This window comes from Temnothorax curvispinosus, unplaced genomic scaffold (genome assembly GCF_003070985.1).
Source record: "Temnothorax curvispinosus isolate PA1 unplaced genomic scaffold, ASM307098v1 QBEX01015524.1, whole genome shotgun sequence".
Classification (NCBI taxonomy): domain Eukaryota; kingdom Metazoa; phylum Arthropoda; class Insecta; order Hymenoptera; family Formicidae; genus Temnothorax; species Temnothorax curvispinosus.
This window is the reverse complement of record NW_020225304.1, coordinates 618,894-645,333: the sequence shown is the minus strand read 5'-3', so window position 1 is coordinate 645,333 and position 26,440 is coordinate 618,894. Positions and strand designations below refer to the sequence as shown.

General features: G+C 39.8%; 1 protein-coding gene across 2 annotated transcripts in view; it reads left to right on the top strand.

Annotated features, from left to right (window-relative positions):
* LOC112465792 (neurogenic locus Notch protein) overlaps window positions 1-26,440 on the top strand; it is a 240,167-nt gene that overhangs the window by 137,852 nt on the left and 75,875 nt on the right. For both annotated transcript variants that reach the window (XM_025033518.1, XM_025033519.1), the window contains 2 exons: window positions 19,865-20,221; window positions 22,131-22,286. In XM_025033518.1, coding sequence (XP_024889286.1) covers window positions 19,865-20,221; window positions 22,131-22,286 — 513 coding nt within the window. The remainder of the gene's footprint in view (window positions 1-19,864; window positions 20,222-22,130; window positions 22,287-26,440) is intronic.

Genomic DNA, 26,440 nt, shown 5'->3' with positions numbered 1-26,440 from the left:
TTACCTTCGTAAATAATCGTCATCGAGCCGTGCATAATGTACGCGATTATGCCTGATTCGACCGAAACGCCGGGGATTAAACCCAACTTGAGTCAAAAATAGCAAATAATCAAATTCTGAAAGACTAGTAAATTGAAATACAATACGAATTTAACTATCTTAACTGGATTTTCCAATCTTAACATTTCCATTCATCTATTGCTTTGAAGCAATTTGCATATTTTCAACAAAATTATTTTATTAAATGGACATTTATCTGATATATTAAGTATTTCTTTTGGAAAATTAGTCGATTAATGCTTTAAAATTTTGAATTGTCTGTAAATAATTACATTGAATAATTGAACATTTTAAAATCAAATTAGTCGCGAGATTTGTATTAAAAGAAGAGAGATAATTCCTAGGATTAGATGCGATATACTAATTAAATGAGAATTAAGGAGGGAACGGGGAAGAGCGCTCGGGACGGGAGAAAAGGGATCATCAAAGACAATTTCCGGTCGATTCGTTTCGCTTTTTCACCACTTCGTGGAGGAAGGTGCCGGCTTCGGGCCCGATTTCTCCTTCGTCGAGGTGCATCCTCGTGGCCTCGACAGGGCGCATATACCTAAGGTGGGTTTACCTTAGAACAAAGTGGTTTTTGTTCGGTCCCCGAGCGAGTTGTGCGAGTCACGGCGGTTTTGTTGCCGCCATCGCCGCCGCCCGGAGAAAGAGAGTGAGGCAGGCCAACAAGAGCAAAGAGCGCACCACGCGTTGGAGGAGAACTTCTACATGTTCCTCTTCTTCTTGGCCTCTCTCAACCTTCCCTCCTACATTCGTGACCTTCGCGTGTATGCGTTTGCGCAACTGTGCGTGCTTGTGCGTGCGAGCGACCCAAGAACAAGCGTGGATAACTCGAAGAGACTAGATTTATTGCTCTCATTATGTAGTAATATCGACATCGTAACAACCTGAATGTCTACCTAATTACCTAAATTACACAAAAGTTCGACAAATGTCTATAAGAAATTTTTTTTACAGAAAAAAATTGAAGGAAATATCTTTAAATTTCGATTTTTAAAACATTACAAATCATGTTTCTTCTTTGCATAATTATTTTCTTAGTTTTAATTAATTTCAAATGTTTATGCAAAAGCGTGAACATTCATTAAATTTCAATGTGGTGCGATAAATGATAGTACTGTGGCACATTTGGCCCGTCCACCAACTGTTGCGATTGTGTGGACTTTCTAGAGAGAATGTTATCTAATTTTTGTCTCTTGCCAAACGGGCTCACCGCGCGCGCGTGCGCGTCGCGCTTATCCGCGATCTCGGATTTCACGTAATTGCTTACCGCCGCGCCGTGCTCAGCATCTCTGCTGTGCCCCGTTTCTTGTCCGCCATGCAACGGGGCCAACAGTAACATGCAAATCAGCAAGAAACAGATCAGAATCAATAGCAATGCATAAGCGACGATCCTTATTTAGATATACCACTACGTGCTTTTTCGTATCTTCGAAATTCCAGCAAATATCACAGATGCCATCTCATTTTGAAAGATATTTATCTAACACGCAAACAAGAAAAGAGATCAGTATAACAGAATATTTCCTATTTTTTATCCAACGAAAAGAATGAATTGAAAAATAAGATCATGAGAGACGAAAGTTCAGTCACTTTCCGACTTTGTAGGTAATATCACATGACACAAGCGTTTCTTGTTGTAATTTCTGCGAAAGATACCAAACGCTCGCTCATTTGCCTCAGTAGATAAGTGGGGCCAGATAGATAGGCGGCGTCTGATTACGCTGAAAGAACGTGACGTTAATGAAATATGTCAAGCGATGACTCGGCGAGAATCGAAGAGAGAACGAGAACAGCCGATTCTAAGGAAAGATTTCGATTTAAGATTGAACGAGTATTCAATGTGACGACGACAAAATATACCCTGCGGAAAGAAATCAGAAGATGAATCATGCCATTAATTTTGTACCCATTCTATTTTTCTCTCTCTATCTCGCTCTCTCTCTCTCTCGCTTTTTACTTTCTCTTTTGCATCCTTTCGCATTTTATCTCCGCTTCTTTGCATCTTTTCCCTTGGTCGCCTCAACAGGACAATGACTGTCACTTTCGCGCTGGCGCAACGGCGAGAGAGATGGGAAATCCAACCAACTCCGATAACTTTAACCAATTTTGCTTTAGGCGAAGTTGTCGTTAGACATGAAGCTGGGAAGCGAGCGAGCGAGAGAACGGAGACGGTAGGGAGACGGGAAAGGATTCGCGCACCGGAGGAGAGAAAGAGTCTGGTAGAGAGGCACGAAGTGGAAGAGGTCCCACCCACTAGTGAGCCCTCCACCTCGAGACTCGAGACTCGGGACTCGTGACCACCTCGGGCTGATATGTCGAACCGAAACTCTACGTTTCTTCTCGGCTCACATCCCTCTCGCCTTTCCCTCCCCGTCCCTCCTCTTTTCCTCTCGAGCTCTATCTCTCTCGCGCTCTTCTCCCCTTCACCACCGATCAACCACGAGTACCCCATGGGCTCTCCTCTGTTCGTCCTCTTTTCACCTTCTTTCCATCCAGACCCGCGAGACTCTCACGAATACTCTTCCCATGATTTACTCGGCCGTCTCGGAAGAGAGGAGAGTTCGCTCGTCTATCGACCGTTCTCTTCCCCATTCTCTGTCTCTTCTTATTCTTATCCTTCTCCCGTCTTTGTCCGTTCATCTTGTCGGTTCATCGCTTCTTGTCGTTTTCGATCGCGGCGAACGCGGTGAAAGATGGAAACGTCGATAAAACCGCGTGTCGCCGTCGCTGCCTCGATAATGTGATTTATATGTACGCGATCGCCGAAGGAGACTTGAGACCCTTCAGCAAACGTTACCGCGATGAGTGATAAGTCAATAATTATCCCCGCGAGCTTGATAGACAAAGTATTGAAACCGGTATGCTATAAATACACGAGAATTACAAAATGACGATTGGCAAGATGCATTGATGTAATATATTTTTTCGTATCGAAAATTAATTTTGCCAAAATTACTTTTAACATTTAATTATAATAATCGGCGAGGGAAATTTATCATATTGCGACGTTATAAATTTTTAAATGACATATTTATTTATGACAATCGTAAAATACATCTTTCAATTACAATCTCTCATCGTATATAGAAATTGATCTTGACGCGAGATTAAATTTCGTCCTCTTGACGCGTCTCCGTACGTGACCTTTTTTTGAGCGCGTTTAATAATCACCCTTACCAATCACACTTTCAATTAAGGACGCGCGAGCGATTCCAGGCGCAGTCTCTCGGTCGACGTTTGTCGGAGATCGGAGAGGAGTACTTCGTCAGGCTGTCATCGAGCGTACGAAGCCGCGTGTGTGCGCGCGCGCGCCTTGGAGAAGGCCTCTCGTCATTTTCGGCGTTCTCTTTGTCTTTTGCTTGCTTCGAAACGCCTCGCTGTCGCTACTCGACCGAAGGCAGTTACGACAATTAACCGCGGCATGCCGAGGTTACCGCGAACGAGACACATGGAGGGAGAGAGAGAACTCGCGTCGACTCTTAAAAAAAAAAGAAGAAACTTGACGTATGTCAATTATCTCGCCGTCATTTTTTATCCGCCCTCTACGTGCCTCTCTTTTTAAGTATGTTGGTCCATGGACGAAAAGTCACCATGCGAACTTAAGGAACCTTAATTGTGTCCTTTTTCGTATTGACATCGATCTCACTGAAATTTATGTTTTGATCGAGTAGATCAAATCTTGATATCGTAGTCTAAATCGTATAACAGTAGAAGGATTATATAGACACACAAATGTAATACACGTAATTAATTATATAATTATAATACACTTTTCTGACATTTACTGTGACATAATTATTTGTTGTACCCGAAACTACGTTTACAGATACAACAAAACTAATGTAATATTTGTGTCCGTATAAAACATAAGGAAATGTTAATGTATGAAATGTATTCAATTCACCATCCGTTCACAAAACCTTCAGGAAATGTCCTGTATTACACAACGATAAAAACATTCGAAGACGTCTTGCATTTCTATAAGTTCGCGTGATCCACGGGTATTAATAAAATCGGCGCGTTTTTTCTTTATCTTGTCGTGCGTGCGATATCCTCCGCATACAATTAAGAAGTTAAGATTATCTGCCTATGTGTTCAATATTTACGTTACCGCGGCAACAGCTCCAGGCTAATCGATGAAGAAACACATCCCATCATCTGTTCCTTCCTCCTTCTCTCTCTTTCTCTTTCTCTCTCTTCCTCATCAGGCTTCTTCGTTCGCGTCTTCTTCCTCGCCGTGCTCTTTCCTCGGCGCAACCCACACGCGAGGAGATAAAGTGGAGGATGATCGACGCAGTAAATAAAGTATAGAATACGCATATGTAAATCACGAAGGGCGCACCCACGCCCCCTTACTCAGCGAGCTTCTCTCCCTTCTCCCCCTTTACACCCCGTCTTCTCTCTCGTCCTGCGCTCTCTCGACGAGTCTCGCTCTATCCTTTTTTCTCCCGTATTCCTCATAAACCTCTTCTCCCGAAGCAGAGGTGGTGGTTAAACGAGGAAGAAGAGGCGAGGGAGGAGAAGAACAGGGAGAGGACGATGGTGCGTGTATGAAGGTGGCTCTATTCCTCATACAATACTCCACTTGCGTTCGTGTAAGCGGAGTGCTCTTCAACTTCTTCTCGCAGCCTCCTCAGCGCAGCCAAGATAAAGCAACCGTGATACTGCACTCTCCTCATCCTCCTTCTATCATCTCCACCCTCGTCACACTCTTTTCTTCGTATTCTCCCCGCACACCTCTCTTCGCTCTTCTCTTCTTTCCGCATCTCACATTCTTCTCCACCTACTTCGTCTTATACATGATGGAGTTCACTATGATCGCTCGATTCACGTCGCAATTTTGGAAGATGTCGAAGATTTTATTCCTGTTTATCCCGATATTTCGGTCGTGAAAAGATCTGCATTAAATTTGTATGCTAATGTATTTAATATTCCGAGAAGCGGTAAAAAAATACATAAAAGATATAAAAAAGATATTTTATAAATTATAATCTATATTTAACTGTGTTATGCGCATACATCAAAATGTTAAATTTGTATTTGATGCTGTAATATTTAATTTAAAGCAGCAAAAATTATTTTACATTGATTACAATCTTGACGAAATATTTCTTTTGTATTGCATCAATGTTGTAGTATTTATTCAAAAAATTGTATATAGTAATTTTGAAGTGGAAGCATGGTGAAGGCGAAAGAACCATGATAATACACGACATGAAAATAGAAATCTTTTCTAATAATTCACTTGATCAGCCCTCGAGTCGTATCTCGTTTGCTTTACGGCTGTTTCGACCGTATCGAACGGACCATAATTTAACGCAGAACGATCTTACTCCCCGCAGACCCTCCGGCTGATTTGCGTTTGCTCGATCGCGATCGATGTGGCTCTTTCGCAAACGTAATATCTGTCCGCTCCGACAAACAATAAGCGACGATCTGATTCGCATTTGGCGAGAAACCGATATTTATGGTCAATGAAATGATCTTGCGTAAATCAGATCTTTATCTGGCGAGAACGCGCTAGACTCGAGTAGCTAGCGATTTAGCCAGCAGGTATTTTAAAGAAAAAGTGTGAAGCTCAAAAGCGTAAAAACTGGTGAAATTATCGCAACTTTAGTACACGATTTAATTTCTGAATATAAAATAATTAAAAACTGTACACATATATATGTATATATTCTTGAAAATTATATAATTATATTACAGTATACAATTATAGAAATAGACACAGATTAAAGAATTCGCGAATAACTTGTTATTTAGTAATATGTTTTTGTGATGATATTTAAACGAGCTACGTTAAACTTATAAGGGCTGAAGCTCTTCAATCATATCGATTAATTTATTGGAGTAGAGAACGGGTGCGTATGTATACGCTGCATGCTTGCACCCATGGCGAAGATTGTTCTCCTTGTAATCAATTTTACAGCGGCCCCCGGCGAGCTGTAACGCTTGAGATGAGCACGTGACGGTGCATATTACGATGTCTCGAAATTTATGCGCCGGTCGGAAAACCCATCGTGAAAAATTCGATGGGCGTGCTTCGTAGCTGAATAGCCTGTGGCCGATAGAATAGAATCGCGTATAAGGGCCGAAAATTTTCGATGACCCTCTTGTGTTCGAGCAAGGTGGCCACTGAAAGAGCGAGCAAGAAGAAACGAGACGATGGTTAAAACGAGAGACGGACAGAGAAAGGCACGAAGGAGAAAGGAAGAAAGTGGAAGGAGACTGGACTATGCTGCCCAAATCGTGAATAAGGGGGCGATTGTCCTTTTTAAGCATGGGGCTCCGCGCGGTCGGGCGCCGAGAAAGAGGTTTCCCCCCCACTGATTGTCCCTGAAGAATGGTAGCCGCGTGATGGTCCCATTGTTCGAGCGCCGGTCCACGAGCACGCCTGTTCGTGCACGTGGTATGTATACCCAAGCGTGTGCGGTCACTCATACACGCTACCGTCGGTATACGGACATGCATACTCACACACGTGCATCGTTTACAAGGGAGAAGCTAGCGAGGGTTAGATATATATCTGCCTATCATCGGATTTCCTTCTCCATCTTTTACCTCTGCGTATCTAATGCTTTTCTTCAGCATCTCTCGCCTTTCTCTAATTTTCGTTTCTCTTCAGAGATATTATCTATTCTACCAGAGACTGAGGACTAGAAGCAATGGGACGATTGGCATGCGAAAACAACCTGTTGATTGTCTTATACCTGTTGCACCCAAGTGTCGGCCAACGATTTATGCAGTGTTCCTCGCTTGTAGTTCTTTCCTAACATTTGTATTCTGACCTTTGAAAGTTTTCATACTTCAGATGATATTTCAGATATGCGATTTTTTAATTTTTACGGAGACGCAAAATACGCGTAACTTCTAATTTAACACTAAACAGTAAATCCTCCAAAAATACACAATACACAAATTTAAATGGCAAGAACAATTTGTAATTTCTGCTGTTAACAAAATTAACAATACAATTTGATAGAATTAAACTACAATTGCAATTTATCCATATTTCAGTAACAAATAATTTTATCAATACATATCTTTGATGATCAACTATAGTTGATATAGAAACAAATTAGCTATTAGGGTAACTCCGGTATATACGCCGCAGCTAAGGGAAACTTAATTTATCGAGTACTATTTACTATGTTTAATGCAAATGAATTATACCAATAAAAACTTTATACTGTCTACTACTAAAAAAAATATAAATATGAAATAATATTCATTCTTTGTATTTAATAAAAAAAACTTTTAGAAACTCTTGCATTTTTGCCATATATCTCTGAGGGGTGGGTTATATGACATTCATGGGTGAAATATACGCCTTATAAAAAATTACAAATAATGTTTATAAATAAGGCAATACAATGTCATAATAAGTTATAAAATGTGTGTAAGAAGTTTATTAAGATGTAAGAATGATAAACAAATTATAAAACTGAAAAATTAAAAAGAAAATAGAAGAGCGATAGATGCATTAAAGATTATTGTTATACAATCCAAAAAAAAGAAAGAAAAAGAACACATAGGAGATTTCGAGTTTTACAAAGTGCTATGCTATATACTATAGCATAAATCCCGCATGCTAACTTGCCGTATATCCTAAACACACAGGAGGGATATACAAGATATTAATTTAAACAAAAAATAAAAGAACTGTGCACTTGTATTTTGCTGTATTCCATCATTTACTATCCCTCTACACTTATGTATCATGAAATAACCATTAAACTTTTTATCTACAATAATCATTTTACGTAGATCGTAACACCAAGAAATCGCGCTTCAAGAAATCGATTCAACTCACGACAGTTTTGTTAATATTAACAGTAAAGAACTGAAATTACAACACAATACTAATATGGCATAAAAGCACATAACAGAATAATTGCGAGCAAGTACCTTTATTCCTTCTATTTTTTCTGACATCTGCGGCGTAAAATCCCGCGCGGCGTAAATATCGGAGTTACCTTATAATATTATAATAATAATATACATATATATTTTTTATAATAGCTAATTTGATTCTATACATATACAAAAACCATTATTTTTTCTCATATATATAAATAGAAATTTATATTTCGTCTAGATTTCCTCGTTATGCGCTATAGATATCTCTTTCTTTCTCTCTCTCTGTCTCTTACTTTTTTCTCTCGTGTCCCCGTTTTCTACTCTGTGAATCTATTGATCGATCGTGTATCATCGTTCTCGCTTTAATGTACTATTCTGCGACGACGTTTGAACCACCTGTTGGTCAGTTGCACACCTGTTGCTGTCGACAGTGTTGATTCTCGCGCATTTTATGATGCAAACGTTTCGTTTCTGCCAGTCTAATTGCGCGATTGCGCGCGCGTGATTTTCTGTTTCATTTCTTTCTCCTCGCGTAATAACCAAGAGAGAGTAGTTTTCTCCTTGAAGAGAGGAAACAACTTACAAATGAGATTCTGGGTACTTAAAGCGACGCGACTCACTGATCGTTTTTATATCTGTTACATGTCAATTTCATCTCTTCTGTGTACAATTTTCAAGGGATTACCGTTGCCGCCCTTTTCGTGTCTCTTTGAAGTATACGAAGCCTGATGGTGGCTCTCCGCGCCGCGAGGATTACCGAAAATTCTGTCCCCTTTGTTCATATATTTGAAAAAATTTCTTATATTTAAAAAGTATATAGTAAGTTATATAACTATATAAGTTATAAACTAATATTGTGTGACTTAACTGCCTTACATTTAACATACATTTAATAGTCGTTCTCTTTATAGTAATTAGTATACTGTAAATTTTCGATATTATTAATTGGTGCTAATTTTAAAAAAATTGATTTTTTATTAGTATATTTGTTATCATCATACACATATTTATTATTACCATTTTTTTCATGTCAATGCAAGTAAAGTAACAGCAATTTCGCTTGAAATTTTACAACGTGCATACGCAATATCTTCCCTTCGGGACCTACGTGATCGCAGCACAATCGCGCAAATGTGTTTATTTAATCTTGAGACTCGTGAGCTGCGAGAGAAGGGGTTACGAGTTCGTCTCGAGAGTCTCTAACTCGTAACGTTTCTCGAGTTTGTTTACCGACAGACGCTCCGCTTTAGGTAGAGCAAGCGCGTCTGGAGAATTTCACATCGTTCCCATTCACATCTCCGCCTTGTTATGATACTGTGTCGTACTCGCATATATTTACCTAGTCTCTCACAAGAACGGTCTCGAAAGTGATTCAGTGATATGATGGCGAACGAATGGCAGACTACGACGACGACGACGATTTTCGTTTCAGCTATCTTCGAATTGGACATTACTCGCGCGAAAGTTCCCAGCTTGCATTATTCATAGATTTTTTTTTAAGACTTTATAAGAGATTGTTATACGACGTAGATTATCCTCGCTGAGACCGGTCCCGAAATTGTTTCAATCGATTCGATCTCACGTGTCTGTCGAAATTTTTATATTTTGTTCTTGAGTTCGTTGAACTTGTATCAAGATGTTATGGTTTACATTTATATTAAAATCTTATCTATTTTTTATTTTTTATATTATTTTTTTAAATTATTTCTAAGTATTTCATTAAATTAATATCGCTTAAATATATTATCTATTAAAAATGATGAAAAATAAAATAAAATTTTCTCTTGTATAGAATTAGTTCAAAATTGCATATTTTATTTAACATAATTTTCTATTCCTTTCTTTACAAGAATATGAAAAAATGGTAGTATTAACACATTAAAACATTTTTTGAGAATGTTCTATTACGAATGCAACTTGTTGAAGATCCGTTATTCCAAAAAACAGAGCTTACTTAATAACTACTAAGGAAAAAAATGAATCTGCTTCTCCAAAGGAAGCACGTTCCATATTATCGACCACTTCGTGGTCGCATCGAAAACGTCTCCCAATCGCGATCAGGTCGAAGCGAGAATGCATCGCAGGGACCGGCCGGAGAGGGATTGCGCGCATCATCTCGTCGGCCGGATCTCTCCCGAGTCCATCATTAACCGGGGGACCCACCTCTAGGGTGAGGCCATTACCCATTCAAATTACGCTTATCGGTGGTTCCCCTCGCGTATACGTGCGCCTCTTACGGCACCAGAAAAACGGGCACGGAGAGAGAAAAGGCGCGCATCCTCGCGAGTGAAAAAAGATGGGCCTCAATCTAGCGGGAGTGAATAAAAAAATCGGATCTCGAAGAAAGAGATATGGAAGAGTAACCCGCGAGGAGACGAGTGAGGATATCGAAACGAAACGCGCAATACGGTACATTATTGCTCGCTATCGTGAAATAAGAGATTTAACCTGAATTTACTATATTTACATACCAATCGAATTATTTAGAAATTATACAACCAGAAAATGAAAAACATTGATTAAATCAATGAGACATAAAATATGGATATATAGGTATATAATTTTCAAGTCATATGGCATAGAGATTAAACAAATAAGCAGACGTTACATTCTTTCTTTCCTTTATCACTACTCTGATTTTTTTTCTTTGAAGCAGGAAAGACAGCTTTTTATCAACTACCAATGCAATACGTATGACAAAATCTTTCTTAATTCTCTCTCTCTCTCTCTCTCTCTCTCTCTCTCTCAACTTTTATAATTAATATTATAATATTACTTAATAAAATGTTAGGCAAGTCTCTTATCTAGACTGTATTGCTAGTTTGGATATGTTGTTCATCTTCTCACATTAACACTATTGCACTATAGTTATACATGTATGTATTTTGCAAACTTTAGTATACGTAACATTATCTCGATGTATTATATATACAATTCTAACTCGTACATCCTGATTTGAATTGCCTCTTTGCTTTCCGCTTGAATCGACCGTGCATCTCTCTCGTTTTCTTTTTCTCTCCAATTGATCTCTCTCGTTCATTGTCCCCATCTCTCTCTTTCTGTCTCTCTTACTCGCTCAGCTTCACCAAAGTACCCTCGACCACTCCCAATCCCATATGCCGACGTCCATCCGGCCCTCCTTTCCATTCGGTCGGCATATTATGCGGCGTTCACGTGTGCGTGCGATGGCCGATGGGGCACAGATACGATCGTCCATCGAACGAAGAAACTGCACGGTCTCAGCGAGAGATTTAAACTTCTGCTACATTGTATTACCACGGAAATCGTCGGTTGTTTTGATGCGTTCGCCGCAGTGTCGGTCAGCACGATCGTAGGATTATGCATTTTCAAATACGCATTCGATACTCGCCTCCAGAATTGAAACTCGCATTGGCTCGCGGATGAACGTAACTATAGAACAGAATGACTAGAAGTTCTAAACTTAAATAATAATAATCATTGCTTGCTCGATTCTTGAAGCAATGTGCCTTTTTAATCCTAGAGTTACATTAATATATTTATATTTCGATTAGTAATGTTACAAGACTAATTTGATTCCGAAATTTCGTAGAAGATATAAAAATAAGATTAATTTCGAAAAAGTTTATTTTATATGGCTTAAATCGGTTATAAAACTAAGAATTTTAAAACAGCTAGTAAATGAAAAAAGAGAATGTTTCCTCTTACTCGTATTAAAAAAGATTATTTTGATTTTTTATTTGTTATAATATTCTGTTTATATAACATTAATTATTCTTTTATACGGAACTTCCATCTATAAAAATATTGAATCTATTCTCTTATTGTGAATTTAACTGATCGATTCCGACAGAAGCGCAATGAGCTTTGTGTCGGCTCATTAGATCCGCTAACGAGGACTAACCGTATCGCGATAATTACTCCTTACAAGGATATGAAAGTAGCAAACGCACACACATTCTCTCTCAGCCACAGTTACTCTAGACTGAATGGTGATCGATGGTTATCCTCGTCGACATTACCACGGGAAAATTATTGCCCGACCGCTAATAATTGCCGTAAGCAACGCCTTGCAACATGTAATATATATTAATTTCCATAAGCGCTTTCTAGATTTAATTAATTCTAGAAGAGACAAGTGTGTTGCACGCTGCACGTGCGTCTCTGTGTAGAACAACTTTCGTTGCAGCTTGCGAATTGTCGAAAAACGATTTGGTTTTACTCATGCATGCGTATATAATTTACAGTTTTCGAATATTTTACGTTCTTTAACTTTTCGCTTGTAATCGCTTTTCATAACGCATATATTTATAAAAAAGGATGAGAACGAAGGATAAAAAAATGAATAAAAATATAGAGATAGTTTGTACTCATGTATGAGATTTTGTCTCGGATTTTGTTACACAGACATATGTGTGTATGTGTAGTTTTCGATGTGCCGGAAGTTTAAAAGGATGGTCAGGTGATCGTGCCCCCGAGAATGTCATAAAGTGCATCGAGTTGCATCTAAATTGACTATGCGATCAAAATAATTGTAACGTTTTGCCGCCGCGTTTATGGCAGCGGACAAATAATTTTTCTACGGGCACTTCCCCGTGGTGTGCTCGTGGCCATCCAATTCCGGCTATGCTTTTTGGTGGGGAGACACGAGCCTCGCATTTAACCTTCCTCTTCACTTCGCGAGGTCCAATATGTTTTCAGTGCATCTCAGTTAATTATACCGCTTCGAAATATTGTGCCGCGCAATTATGTTATTTAATCCACGTCAACGAGGCACTAACATTGCTTAGAATCTACTAAAATAAATGCACATCTCCCGTTCTAATTAAAATTTATAGTTGTTCTTTATTACGTAGACGTGCTCCATATCTCTTTTTGTTGCTAATATTTGCGAATTACAAACATTTTGAGGATGGAGACGATTCATCAATCTGTAACATGTAAGGAAACGATGATAAATTGAAGTGTCTCCTGGTCGATTGTCACCGACGGATTTTCTCGCGACATCTTAGTGATACGTTTTTCGCGAAGTCTCCTGAGACTCTCCTGGAGCGTGAAAGCAGGAAGTCGCGCGAGCTTATTCCCGCGCCGGTCGCCGCTGGTTGAGCACCATCGTCATCGTTGTCGTTGTCGTCGTCGGCGGCGGCGGCAGCGGCGGCAGCGAGCGGAGTAGTCGGCATGAGAATTTTCCCACAGTCTCCACCACGTGGGCTCAGCGCGCGGGAAGCACACCCGCTCTCGCGATGTTGCCACACCTCGACCCGACTGAGAGGCACTGCATCGTAGCGCGCCTTGTGGGCCAGAGGAAGGGAGGGCTAGAGCGAGACGGAAGGTCCCAATTGAAGGGAGGAAGGTAGTACCACGGCGATACAGTGAAGGAAGAGCGAGAGAGGGGAGTTGGAAACAGAAGAGAAGGGACCGCGATGGGGAAAGAGAGAGATGGTCGGTCAGTCGTGGCCGTGGTGCGAAGGAGAGGAACGGTTATGTTAGCGTGAGCACGAGGGGAACGAGGTGGAAGCGTGTAGGGCGTTTTATATAGGAAAGGACATTCGACACGGACGTCCTTTCGCTGCCTCCATACCGTCGTGGGGTGCCCACCGTACGGTAGAAAATTTAACATTTGTGACCTTTTTCTATCTTTCGTCGATCGATATTTTAATAATCGATATCGACGCTCGAACATTTGATGTTCGGAGTTTAAGAGTGAAACAGCATCACGCTTCCTATACGATAAACACACTTGAACACACAAGCTGGAAATGCGATCCGGCGGATATAACGCATCATGATGAGCGACACGACGGAAGAGCGCTTATAGCGCTAAGCGGAAATAAAGGGATATCCTTGCGATGGGAGGGAAGCCTTAGCAGTATGTCAGGATCGTCATTCTTACGCGATGTAAAGAGCGACTCGATTCCACGGAAACGTGAAACTCCCGCGTTTCTTTGTTCTTTGTTTCTTTCCTTCTCCGAGAAAGAAAGAGCGAAGTTTTTGACAAATAGCGAAAAATTCGTAACGTGAAAGGATAGTTTTCAAGATACATGCCTGATGAACGGACGATATTTCGATTTCTTGTTTCTTTTAAGAATTCTTCGAGGTCTATGTCCCGCCCTTCTCGCCTTTCTCCGCCACACACATAGATATTTTAAGGTGAATGAAATCATTTAGACTGCCTCGGCACGGGTAATTGCCGCGGCTTCGCCAGATTCTCGAAATTCCGGTTCAACTTGTCACGCAGCGTGTCCTTCGGTGACAATCTAAGATCAAAGAATAAAAGTAATCTTACATTCCATCGAAGAACACCCTTGTGCTTCGAAGAGACCGATGATCTGATTTCCCGAATTTTCAAAATTTTTTGTGAAATTTATATGAAAATAGTGAATGTGCTTTAATTATCAAATAAGAATTTATATGCTTTTTTTACGATAAATTACAAGAAACATGTTTTTCTAACGATTTCTGTAAATATAACGATTATTTATGCATATAAAAAGTAGATATTGCTACTTCGGAATCAGGGTAACTGATATAAGATTGAAGGCAGAAAAACAAATGTTCTGGACATTTTTGTAAATTTTTTAGGTATCGCAATATTATAAGAATATAATATTTGAATTATATTTATGTCTCGGTTATAATCACAAGATATTAATATTATTGTGAGGATAGACGCTCGCAAAATAGTTTAAACATCGAATCTTACTATAGGCCTGCTTCAATGGCTAAGTAACGGATACACGTATCCTCGTCGGATAGGTTCCGCTCGACACGCACACTCGCACTCACGAACGCACATATGTGTGCAACGACTACTCCGATCTGGGGTGAGGCTCAACGGACAATTGCAATTATGGGGGTTCATCCAGGTTGATTTATAAGCAGTGGAGGTTTTTCCGTCCTTATCCAATGCACCCACGCGCCTCTTTTTCTCTCTCTTTCTTTCTCTCGCAAGCAGTAGATCTTCGCGTGGCCCTTTTTTCACCTTCACACGAACACTCGCGATGTATCCGCCTCTCTTCCTTCTCTTCTCTCTAGTCACTTTACACCGCTGGACCTTTTGCATTATGTTGACTATGGTGCATGATAGGACTTGCCTTCGGGGGGTTGGCGGATTTCCAGGAAGAGGAGGGTCGCACCTCCTTATGGAAATCAGCTCTCGCGTCATTAGCCTAGCCATCAGGCACCCTTCCTCGATACCCCCCGTACCCTCACGAAATATACTGCGTCTATATGAAAAGCAGTGAAAATGATACAGGCCTTAGCGGGGAATAAATCTTAAAGAATGATGAAAAAATGTGAGCAATTTTATGATTTATATGCTACATAATCAGCATATTTTTATGCTCCGTTTTCAAAAACAAATAAAAATATGTTATTTAATAACATCATGACTTTTTAAATAATTAATTCTATAAAATTTTATATTGCTATTTTTTAAATAGAATATGTACATATTTATTACAAGATATAGTACAGGATATATTTATCACATATAAATACATTGCCAATATATTTTCAAGTCTATTATAATATAGAATCAAATTTTAATCGCTCCGTTTGCCTGTGCTGAGGAAACTTGTTTGCGAGATCGATGAAAAACAGAAGGCTGCAGGGGGCGCCGGACGATTTTTTGTCGACGTTTCGAGGCTGTCTGAACAGTATCGTTGTAAGGTGAAGAAATAAAATGATGTAAAAAAAGATGCGAGTACGAATGCGGAACGAATGAACGTGTAAATACGCGCGTGGTCGATTCTTAGGTAAAGGAGGCGCGTCGCTTTTGTTCGCGCCGCGCTGGTATCGATATTAACGAGAATCGATTCGTCGTGCCAGATGGGCCCCGTCGTCGCCACGCCGTTGCTCGTCCCCCTACTGTCTACCCTAATCGTTTGGTCTCGGGGGTCTTCGAATGCCCGAGTAGCTCGAGTTTTTCGGAGCGTCGTCCTCGTGTTCCCGCTCGCGCGCCTTTTCTGTCGAGAGCAGCATCGTAAAAGCGCGACCGATCGGTGAATCGATCGACTTTGTACGGAATATGAGATTCCGTCGAATGCCGCCGTTTGATCGTTTGATGTCCGCCGTTTAATTATGCCCTCTCACTCAAAAACCTGAGAGTCAATATCGCGTGGACGTAAGGGAAAGAAGATGCGCGAGAGAAGAACGCGGACGCGGAGAGAGAAACGGAGACAGAAAGGAAGAAAGAGAGAGAATGGGAGAGAGAGAGAGAGAGAGAGAGAGAGAGAAAGAGTGCGAGCACCTTCGGGGGAAATCCAGTCACGAGGAAGGGAATGTGCAAATGCCATCGCGAACGCTGAGCCACCGCAATTTCGTTCTTGTAATGGAGTCTCCCGAGGAAAAAGACCGCGAGCGAGCAAGATATTGTAATTGCGTTATCATGAGAAAAGTTTGCGATGCACGCAGGAAAAGATTTTTATATTATCTCGCAAGACTGTTATACATACAGTTTTGTCTACCCATTACATATTATAACGATTTATTAGATGCTTTACGATTTATTTTATTGCATTAGATCACTTATCATATTATTATATAATTCCTCTCTTTTTTCCTCTTTTTTTCTTGCGAGCATGTTCTCATAAATATTTCTGAACGAGTTAATGATCGTAACTTTTATTACATTAGAAAATGGATATTTGGGTTTACGAATTACGAAGATCCTATTAACGAAGGATGTAAACCTCCAAAATGATGTGTCTTTTTAATACAGTAACTCGAGAAGAAAGGAAGCCCTTACGAAGTTCTTGGTGGAATCTCGACCGAAATTCCAACTCGAAACCTTCCAAGTGTGCACCTTGCGAGAAATCGATACCGCTTGAAAATGTCTACAGTGTAATATTTCTGTCGTCATCGCTTAAAACTACTTTGCAAATGCCCCAAAAAAATAATAATGAAAAATTGCAGTTGATCATCATAATTGCTTCTGTCAATTTTACTTATCATGCACATTTGTATTCAAAGGATATTTAATGATCATTATTCACTGACATAAATAGGGGTCATTATGAAATAGTAACCGTGAATTTGCCGACGTATCAATCATCGGGATGAGAAAAGATCGATTTTTAAAGTCTACGAAGCCTACGGTTCTCTGAAATGATTTCGATGGATCGCTGCGAATCAGCGCTTCCTGCTGGATCGATTTACTTTCGCGTCGCTTTAATATTAATGCCACGGGCATCCTTCGCGGGGTTCTAGTATAATAACGTGATGGACCCGACGGGTACGTGCTGGCCCGCGTTTTTACCACTACTCTAGCCCTAAGTCATGTCGTCGTCGCTGCTACATAGCCGCGGGAAGCGTAGTCGGATGTTCTATGAGGCATAAATTATGCGCGCCATTATAGATGTTAACTGTGGTCCATGACCAGGTATGTATCACCGGACAACAGCTGATATCGATAGATAAGACGAGTATCGAATAGACGAAGAACGCGTAAAGGAAAAGAGAGAGAAAGACAAAGTTGTGTTTTTACATCGAGATGCATGAGACATACCCGGATTTCCTTGCGGTGTTTTTGTTCCGTATCTAATCGTCCAGTATATGTAACGAATATCCTTGCTTGTTTTAAAACAACTTATACTTATCTTGCCGCAATGGATTATCTGAATTAATATCTAGGCGGAGCAGACGCATGATTTCGTTGCGATATCGATGATGCAATATCGATGACAGCATTGGGTCGCAGTGTGAACGACAAAATTGAAAATTCCTTAAAATACTCAATATTATTTCCCTAACATAACTACTGCATTTATATAGCTAAAATTAAAAATCTGATGCAGTGTTTACAATAATATTATATAATTATTTATTACACTTATCAATGTAAAAAGATAAGCTGTTTATACTACAAAATATTGCATAAGTATATCAACGTGACTAGACGTTAGATTATGTTAAATTTATAGATAAATTTTAATAAGTAATAATAAACGAATTATTGATATTGATAATAAGCGCTCACCACGCTGGTACGTGTTCTTGCCATCAGTAATTGGTGGCATCGTATAATGTATCTTTCTTACCGAGTTGTTTTGCGACGAATAAAACGACACGCAAATTATCGATATCTGGCTATAATATCGACACTTCGCGCAACATGTCGCCGTGATAATTACCGGGCGGTTCTATTAGCCCGGCTCTATCACTCCGTTTTCTGTTCGCGGTCTCGTTTCCCTTGATGTCCGCTTGTGCGTACAAGGAACATTCGGAGTTATTGATCGCTGTTGCCTATCGCCACTTAATTACGGTTGTGTCTTATCTGCTGGGTGTGCGGCGCCGCGCTTGGTTGTTTCTTTATAATCTCATTATCAGAACTTTTACGGCAGGAAATATCGAATAGCATTCTAAAAAAATACATGAGATATACGAACATTAATTTTATTTTCGATAATCGAGGTAGATAGCTTAATTAAAATTTTTAATTTAATTTACTACGCTAGAATATGGAAGCTTTGAGTAGAAAATAATTGCATAGTATGTAAGAATTGGGAAGTCTATAATTATTTTAAGTCATATCTCGTTATATTTTAAGTCATGTCGACAACGTTAGTTGAAATTAGTTAACAATATTTAACTTTACATTTTTATTGTAGTATATATTTATATGTAAATAATTATATATTATTTATATGTATACTTAATATTAATATCTATAAATATTTATTGGACGCAAGAGTTTGTGCAATAATATACATGTAATAAAAGGTTTCTCAGGTCACGACACGAACCGTCGCGAATCCGTTAGCCATCGCGTGTCCAAATGTTTGTTTTGCCCGGCAGAATAAGATCAGAAAGCGACGGATGAATAAAGTTCCATGATGTGCGGATAATCGAGCGTCATGCAAGGTCGGTTCGATCGATCCACCACCGATCTCCATCGATCTTTTTCTTCTCCTTCCGAAGTTCAAGGGCTACGTACAATCAGCTGATGACGTTAGACATGATCCGTTCTAAATCAGAAATACCTAATTTCTACTCAGCGATCATTATGGGATTGTATAGCGTGTTCTTTCTGAACGCTCCTCGATCCGGAAACTTTACATCGTGCATTTCCTCGTACGGTCGATAGCAAAATGTGAAACTGTCTGCAAATAACGGAACTGCGCATTGCATCTTACTGTAAAAGTTCGCGTACATAACGACGCGATCTCAGGTCGCGTCTCTTTCCGCTTCTATTTGCTTACTATATTTCTTCGCGCGATTTGACCGGAAGAAATCCGTCCCGGCGCATCGGAGCGCCAATTTCACGGTTATCGAAGCTCATCGCTTTTATCCTTTCGGCGTGTCAGCCCGCGATCTCTTCTTACTCGGTTGGCCTCGGCCGCGCGATCGAAGCATAAATTCATAGAAGTGGTAAAACCGACGCTCGACACCGGCGCGGCGCGTCTCGATTTTTCATGCCGAGCCGGCGCGACGTGTTGCGGTAATGAGTTCCCTTTATAACCATGCCACGAACGCCGTGCCTGCGTATCGAGAACGATCGCGATCGCTGCACGTCGTTTTTTTTCGCCGTCGTCCGATCGTCCCGTTAGAAAATATCGCCGCGATTCGCAGACGCGATTATTAATAGCGCTACCGATCGCAGTTATGCAAATGCATTCGAGCGTCGCGGATGCGAGATAGAGAGTAGGTAATAAAAGCTAATTACAGCGATTGAGAGTTTCACCAGAGTGCAATCCGGTTGTCGATATAGCTTAATTACTTAAATAATAACGCATCTGAAACGTCGCTTGTCATTACTATTAACAAGCTGCTTAGTATTTTTTATTCGTATTAATTTCAACGTAATTATATTTAATATTAATTTATTTTTTTTTATTTTGCGTACGCGATGCTATCTCACGCGCATCGTGATATTGACTATTTATTTCGAAGTCTTATTTCAAGATTTAATATCAATGTATGATCTTTAATAACGTATCGCGATCTTTTTATCTTTCAGGATACCGAGGCGATCGTTGCGAGGAGAATATCGATGATTGTCCGGGCAACCTCTGTCAAAATGGTGCCACCTGCATGGACCGAGTGAACGAGTATTCTTGTCTGTGTCCACCGGCCTTCACGGGCACGCAATGCGAGCTGGATGTGGACGAGTGCTCGGTACGGCCGTCCTTGTGCCACAACGGGGCCACATGCACGAATTCGCATGGCAGTTACTCGTGCATATGCGTGAACGGCTGGACCGGGCCCGATTGCAGCGTCAACATCGATGATTGTGCAGGCGCGGCCTGCTTCAACGGCGCAACCTGCATCGATCGCGTCGGCAGCTTCTATTGCCAGTGCACATATGGAAAGACCGGTAAGTCGAGAGTTAGCTTCCGTAGAATGTTGATCGAAAAATGTGCGGGAGGTAGAAGCAGAATTGTAGATGATCAAGATAATGTTTTCTATAGTCTTCTATAAGCGGAGATCCGAGTGGTTTCGGTACATGTTTGAATGGCTAAAATAATTGTGAATCCATATTTTGAGTCGGAAGAACTAATAATCAAAATAATGCATATAAAAATAGCAATATTAAAAATTATATATTTTTGAACTTACGTATTTTACTATGCTAAAATGACAAAATCGTACCTTTATTCGCAAGGTAATTTTGAAAGATTTTTATTAAATTTAACAAACTCGCTAAAACATAGACATTATCTGTAGAAACATTTAATACCAATTATTACTTGAAACTTTTCAAACATTTTTGTATACGAGATATTTTTTTACATCGCCGTATCAGTGATACGTTTTTCTCATAGCGGTTGAACGGTCGTTGCATCCAATTTGAGCGAATTTTACGTCGTGAGCGTGTAATATCGATTGAAAAATATAACGGAAGTCAGAAAGTCTCGAGAGAGGAAGAAACCGAGTCTCTCTCCGGGTTAGTTTAGCGAGGTCGCGCGGCGCGTATTTGCAGGAGAGCAGGGTGATTAACTCGATACCGAGTATGGTCGGGAACAGGGCTCGCGCTGCAACGTGGCGATGCGATCGGCAGGTGCAGCCGCACATATGCGGCCGGGTATGATGCGCCGCGCGCCGGTATACTGCGTAGAGAGCGTATAGAACGGGTCCCTCGGAATCTTGAGATTCCGAAGACTCCCGGGGTCCCGGCTTCTCGCCGTGTGCCGACCTTGGCGACTGGAAACGAGTTTCTGTCCTTACTCGCTCTATCCCGCCGCCCTGCCGCGAAGTAGTCGAAGTAGAAAACGCTTTTCAGATCGATTCGCGCGACGATCGCCAAATACAGGTATATTCCTCTCGCGCGCGGCCAGACATCGTCGCCATTCCTGGAAGCTGAGCGTCTGTACCGAGCGACTACAATCATCGAGTCCGCAGACGTTTTGCGTAGATGAGTCCGTTAATGATATAAACGAAGAGAGGTATTATTCGTGAGAGATTACTAATTGTTTTGCAAAATAAATGAATAATTCTATCGAGTGTCATCTAGATATGCCGATGCAATAATGCATTCAATTTCTACATTCTTTAGGGGAAAAAACTATGTTACATTCTGCATTCTAGTCGGTACTTTCGACGATTAGAAAGAGAGGGGCTTACAGTAGTTAACGAACACGCGATGTGCAATATACAAACATGTAATGGCTGCCTCTTGCGTTGCCTTCAGGCGTGCCTTTCAGTTCAGTAGAGATATACTTACAGTTAGTCGCGGGTGTGCTCTTGCATCTGCATGCATTTATTCTGGTTTATATATGAATATCCCGAGGACTTTCGGTACCGTTATTGGAGGGACCTCGTAAAGAAAAGTTCGTCTCGACGCACACGCGATCCGCTTCCCAAGGAAAATTACATGCCGCGGTCAGCTTTCTCAATTTTATATTGTCCTTCTTAGCTTACGATGCTGTGGCAATTTTTTCAATTAGTTTTATAATAAATTGTACAGCTGTATAATTTATATTGTTTGTCGGAGAAAATCGGCAAGTTATACGTTATGCGTTTTCCGCGTTTTATAGATTATTATTATTTTTATATCGATGAATGAAAGATTTTTATGACCTATTTATTATGATATATTAGGACCTTACGAAACTGTCAACCAGAAATATTTATCAGCAAAGTAAAAAAAGAAAATTTGTTCATTTTTACTAAAAAATACCACATAGAATTAGATTTCGAATTAAAAACTTTTATATAATAAAAAGAATAATGATACAGTAAAATAAATATGAGATTTTCAAGGAAGGAACGCTTATTTTTCGTAGGGCTGCTTTGTCATCTCGATGACGCCTGCACGTCGAATCCATGTCACGAGGGCGCGATCTGTGACACTAGCCCTATCAACGGGTCCTTCACCTGTTCCTGCGCCACCGGATATAAAGGACTGGACTGCTCCGAGGACATTGACGAGTGCACACAAGGTTTGATATTTTCTTGCATTACTTCTCGTAATTGTATACAAATTTTTTCTACTTTTGTATATTTTTATATGATGCAAAACTCTACTTGTACATTTACCTTTCCCCTTAAATGTATAAGTAAATCTTAACCTAAATGAAATTGTGAACAGTCGAGTGACACTTTCGTGCAAAGCGGGCAAAGTTTTGAATTATAAGTTCACCATAATTATTACATACCACTGATTATGCAGGAATAAATTCGGTAGAAATGAATCAGTTAGTTGATCGCCGGATCAATCGATTAATGTTGCTTTCGGAAATCGCTTTTAAATCGATCCGCATTCGGTTTTTCCGTTTCGACTAACTATTAATCCGCGTTTTGAAAGTAATCTCCGTTTAAATCGAAAGTAATGAGCGTCTCGGTGGTCGACATAGTTATTAATGACGGACTCGATTCAAGAACGCAGAAATGCTGGTCAACGGCGCGTTTGCGCACGATCGGGCAACTAACATCGTGAGGATAGCTATCAGATAGATGTTATCGCGCGGCAAGACCAGTTCGCATTAAAGTCGCTTGGAATGTAATAAATTGCTCTCGCGACGTTCAAATGACGGTTGAAGAAAATTCACGAATTATCGAAGCGACAAGTCGCATTTTATCTTTGCGTCATATACCCAGTTCAAAAATACAATTATCCGAAACGGTAAAAATTCTCGCTGAAATTAAATTTTCATACGTTTTAAATCGAATCGCCAAATCAAATATTGATAAAATCGCCGAGAAAATCGCTGACATAAATTTGAAATGGACGTCAGTTTAATTGGATTTATGGTTTAATAGGGAGCAATAAACCGTATAATCTACAAAAAAATAATTCTCTATGCTGTGTAATAATTCTCTTTATGCTATAACTTTTTTCGATCCATCTTTTATGCGTGCAAACTTAATTTTTTATTGCAATTAAGAAAATCTCAATGAGTCGTTGACAAGATTGACCGATGGTCTTGCTGCTCGAAGAGGTCATCGAGCTTCGTAATATTTCCTTCTGATCACGTACGTTCGTGCGTCTGTGTGCTGCCTGTCCACCTCGAACGATCTGTGCGTGTTAACATCGCTGCATTAGCGTGGGCAGTATGATAATTGTCAGTCAATAGAGGACACGCGAACAACTCTTTCTTTTTCTTTTTTTTTCGAAAGAAAAAGGAGAAGGGTTAATTTATTAGCATCTTTCATTAGCGTATTAATGGCTTTGTAACTAAAAACGGGAACCGAATTTCACGTTGTTCCGTTATGAGCTTCGTAATCACGGCAAGCGATAGCTATATGTTTTGATTTTTATCCATCATCGATCAATTCGCAAGCGAGTTGACAAGAAGCGAATTCCTGTGGAAGTGATCATTACGTTCTGTTTCGTTTTGAGAGATTAGTGTGCTTAGGTGTGACCTTACTTAATCCTGAATTGATTATGTAAAAGGCGCGGGCGCCCAGAAATAAAATGTGAAAAAAATTTCTTAATTCAATCAAACTTTACTAAATATTTATATACCAACTACTAAAATCACAATTAAAATATAGGGTTAAACAAATTTTTCTAATCGTGCAAGAAAATATTAGATAACATAAAAAATATTTTAAATATTTTTATGGTATTTAGATGTACTGTCTATATAGAATTTAATTAAATTAACCGTAAGTTATTTTAAAAAATTACACATTTAAATAATGTCGTGATTCACAAACCGTAGTTACTGTACCGTTTCGGTGTAGCAAATAGATACGTTGTTAGTCGGAAGTATCGCTAAAGGTGAAAGAAATTGAAGATGCGTCGGAATCGATATCGCGCGAAAGATTTTTTAGGTGAGATAACGGCAAGATCCGCTCGCGGCGAGACCCGAGTATAGTAATCGCTGGATTAATGTGCGCAATCCGCGTGTACGGAGGCCCCCACGGTCCGTGCAAATTGAAAACCCACACGGGGCAGATTGGCGTACGGTGAATCGATCGATTACGATCGATTAATTCGGCGCCAGATCCGCGCGTTATTTATTGTGCCGAGTCCTCGTTCTCATCACGCCGTCCCGTCGACGTTCTCGTCATCAAGTTCTGTGATCGATCTATCATCGGGAAGGTTTAATCGACACATGTTATGGGTCGTTCGTATAGCAGTGCGGTATACCAATAAAAGTGCACCTCTGCTGAAAGTTTGTTTTAAAATTATTTGAAACCATCGAAGTTCTATACGATTATGAACAATTATCACAAAATGCAATTCCTTTATAATTAATATTATTTATTTCATTTTATTATAATTAAAATATATAAGTACTTTTTTATATTCCCTGCATAACAACTCAAAAATTTAATTAAATCAATTTTAATTAAATCATAATTAATAGTGAGTTATTTTTATGAGAATTTATAATTTACTTAAAAAGAATATTATGCCTTTCAAAGTTTAAAAATTTGTACAAATGGAATAAATTCTTTATAACAGAATATAGTAGTTACTAGATACATGTTGAAAGTACGAGAACAACGAGAATTTTAAATTGCCGAATTTAAATATGGATTTCGATCGAGAGATACCAATTTATCATTTCCACATTGCTCGAGGTGACATATCGATTCGGTTACACATATTAACGCGTCGCGCGTGAACGTTCGCAGGGGGAACAGTGATTCTTAATAGCATACCGCGATGTACCCAATTTTCTCTTCCTTTCTCGATCTTTAGCTTCGGGCAAACTTGCCATTCGGAGCCGTTCCTCTTTCCTTAGCACCGTAGAACTATGATATGCGACCTATGATTGGTAGGTCCCGCATGATGTATCACGAGGGAGTCCCACTGCCAAGACGACAACGATTATTAATAATTGTGCGGAGATAATTAATGGTTATGCGTGAATTTATTGAGCCTTCTTTACAGCAGCCATTTTGAATAAACTGTATATTTATCAAATGCGTGCGTATGTACGCAATATTTCGTCATTAGATTGTAATTGCTGATATTGTTGTATCGATATCGTGACGAATACAAAGTTTTACTATAAATGTAATAGAGAGAAAAATTTCCAAATCTAGAAAGCTTCAACGCAAATAAGTTTGAGAAATATAATAGTTAGATGCGAGATTGCATTATTTGTCAATGTAATAGTCTGATGATAATATGATACTTTCCGTAATTTTTTTTCTTTTGTCTTAACGTTTTATAATAATCGTCGGATGTAAATAAATCCATCATCGTGTTAGGATTGCATTGCGAGCCCGAAACCATGGAGACTGAGGAGCCGTTCGGCTATATACGCGATACACATAGATAATGGGTTTGTAATTAACCAGTGGACAGGCAGTAGTTCGCGGGTTAATTAATAGTCCAGCCAAGACTCGAGCGCGGCATGGGGCCACACACCTCGCTGATTTCCTTGATGTGTACGCACGTGTATACACGCGCGAGTCTTATCGATATCATCTGTAAAGATTTGATTCGGTTCTCACCGTAAATCGGGATTCTGTCAGTTTCAAACATTATCGATTAAGAAACAAACAAAATTCTGTACGTGTGTCTGTGTGTGTGTGATCCGTTGTAATAATATATGTATTATATACACACACACACACACACACACACACACAAAATGCAGGAAATGTATAGGAAAATACAGGAAGTTTAAACTATAATCCACAAATTCTGAGTGAACAAAATTATGCTCGATTTTGTGAGTAATTAATGCAATATTAAAATATAACGTTCTTGCGAGTAATATTAAAATATAACTTTGCTACGCAGAAGATATCTGCGTAGCAATGTCGGCTCTTTACCGATTCAATATGCGAGATATTCACGGCGAGTAAGAATGCGGAAGGCAAAACATGGAGAGCCTACAATCGCGGGATATCGCACGAATAATTGAAATTGCGATTAAATGAACGTATTACGGATTATCGTGAATTGCCGCGGCCGTAAATGGGCTGATGATGGGAATGCGAACTCATTTAAAACGTAGACGGAGGACACGATGGAGCAAACTGAAAACGGCTTCAAGTAGAAAAATCGCCTTCGTTCCCGGCACCATAATAAATACGCAGCACCGCCCGTAGCGGAACACGGCGGTTAATCCGTTTCGCTACGGACAAAGACACTTCATTAATAATCGAAAGCACGTCTTTTGTGTGT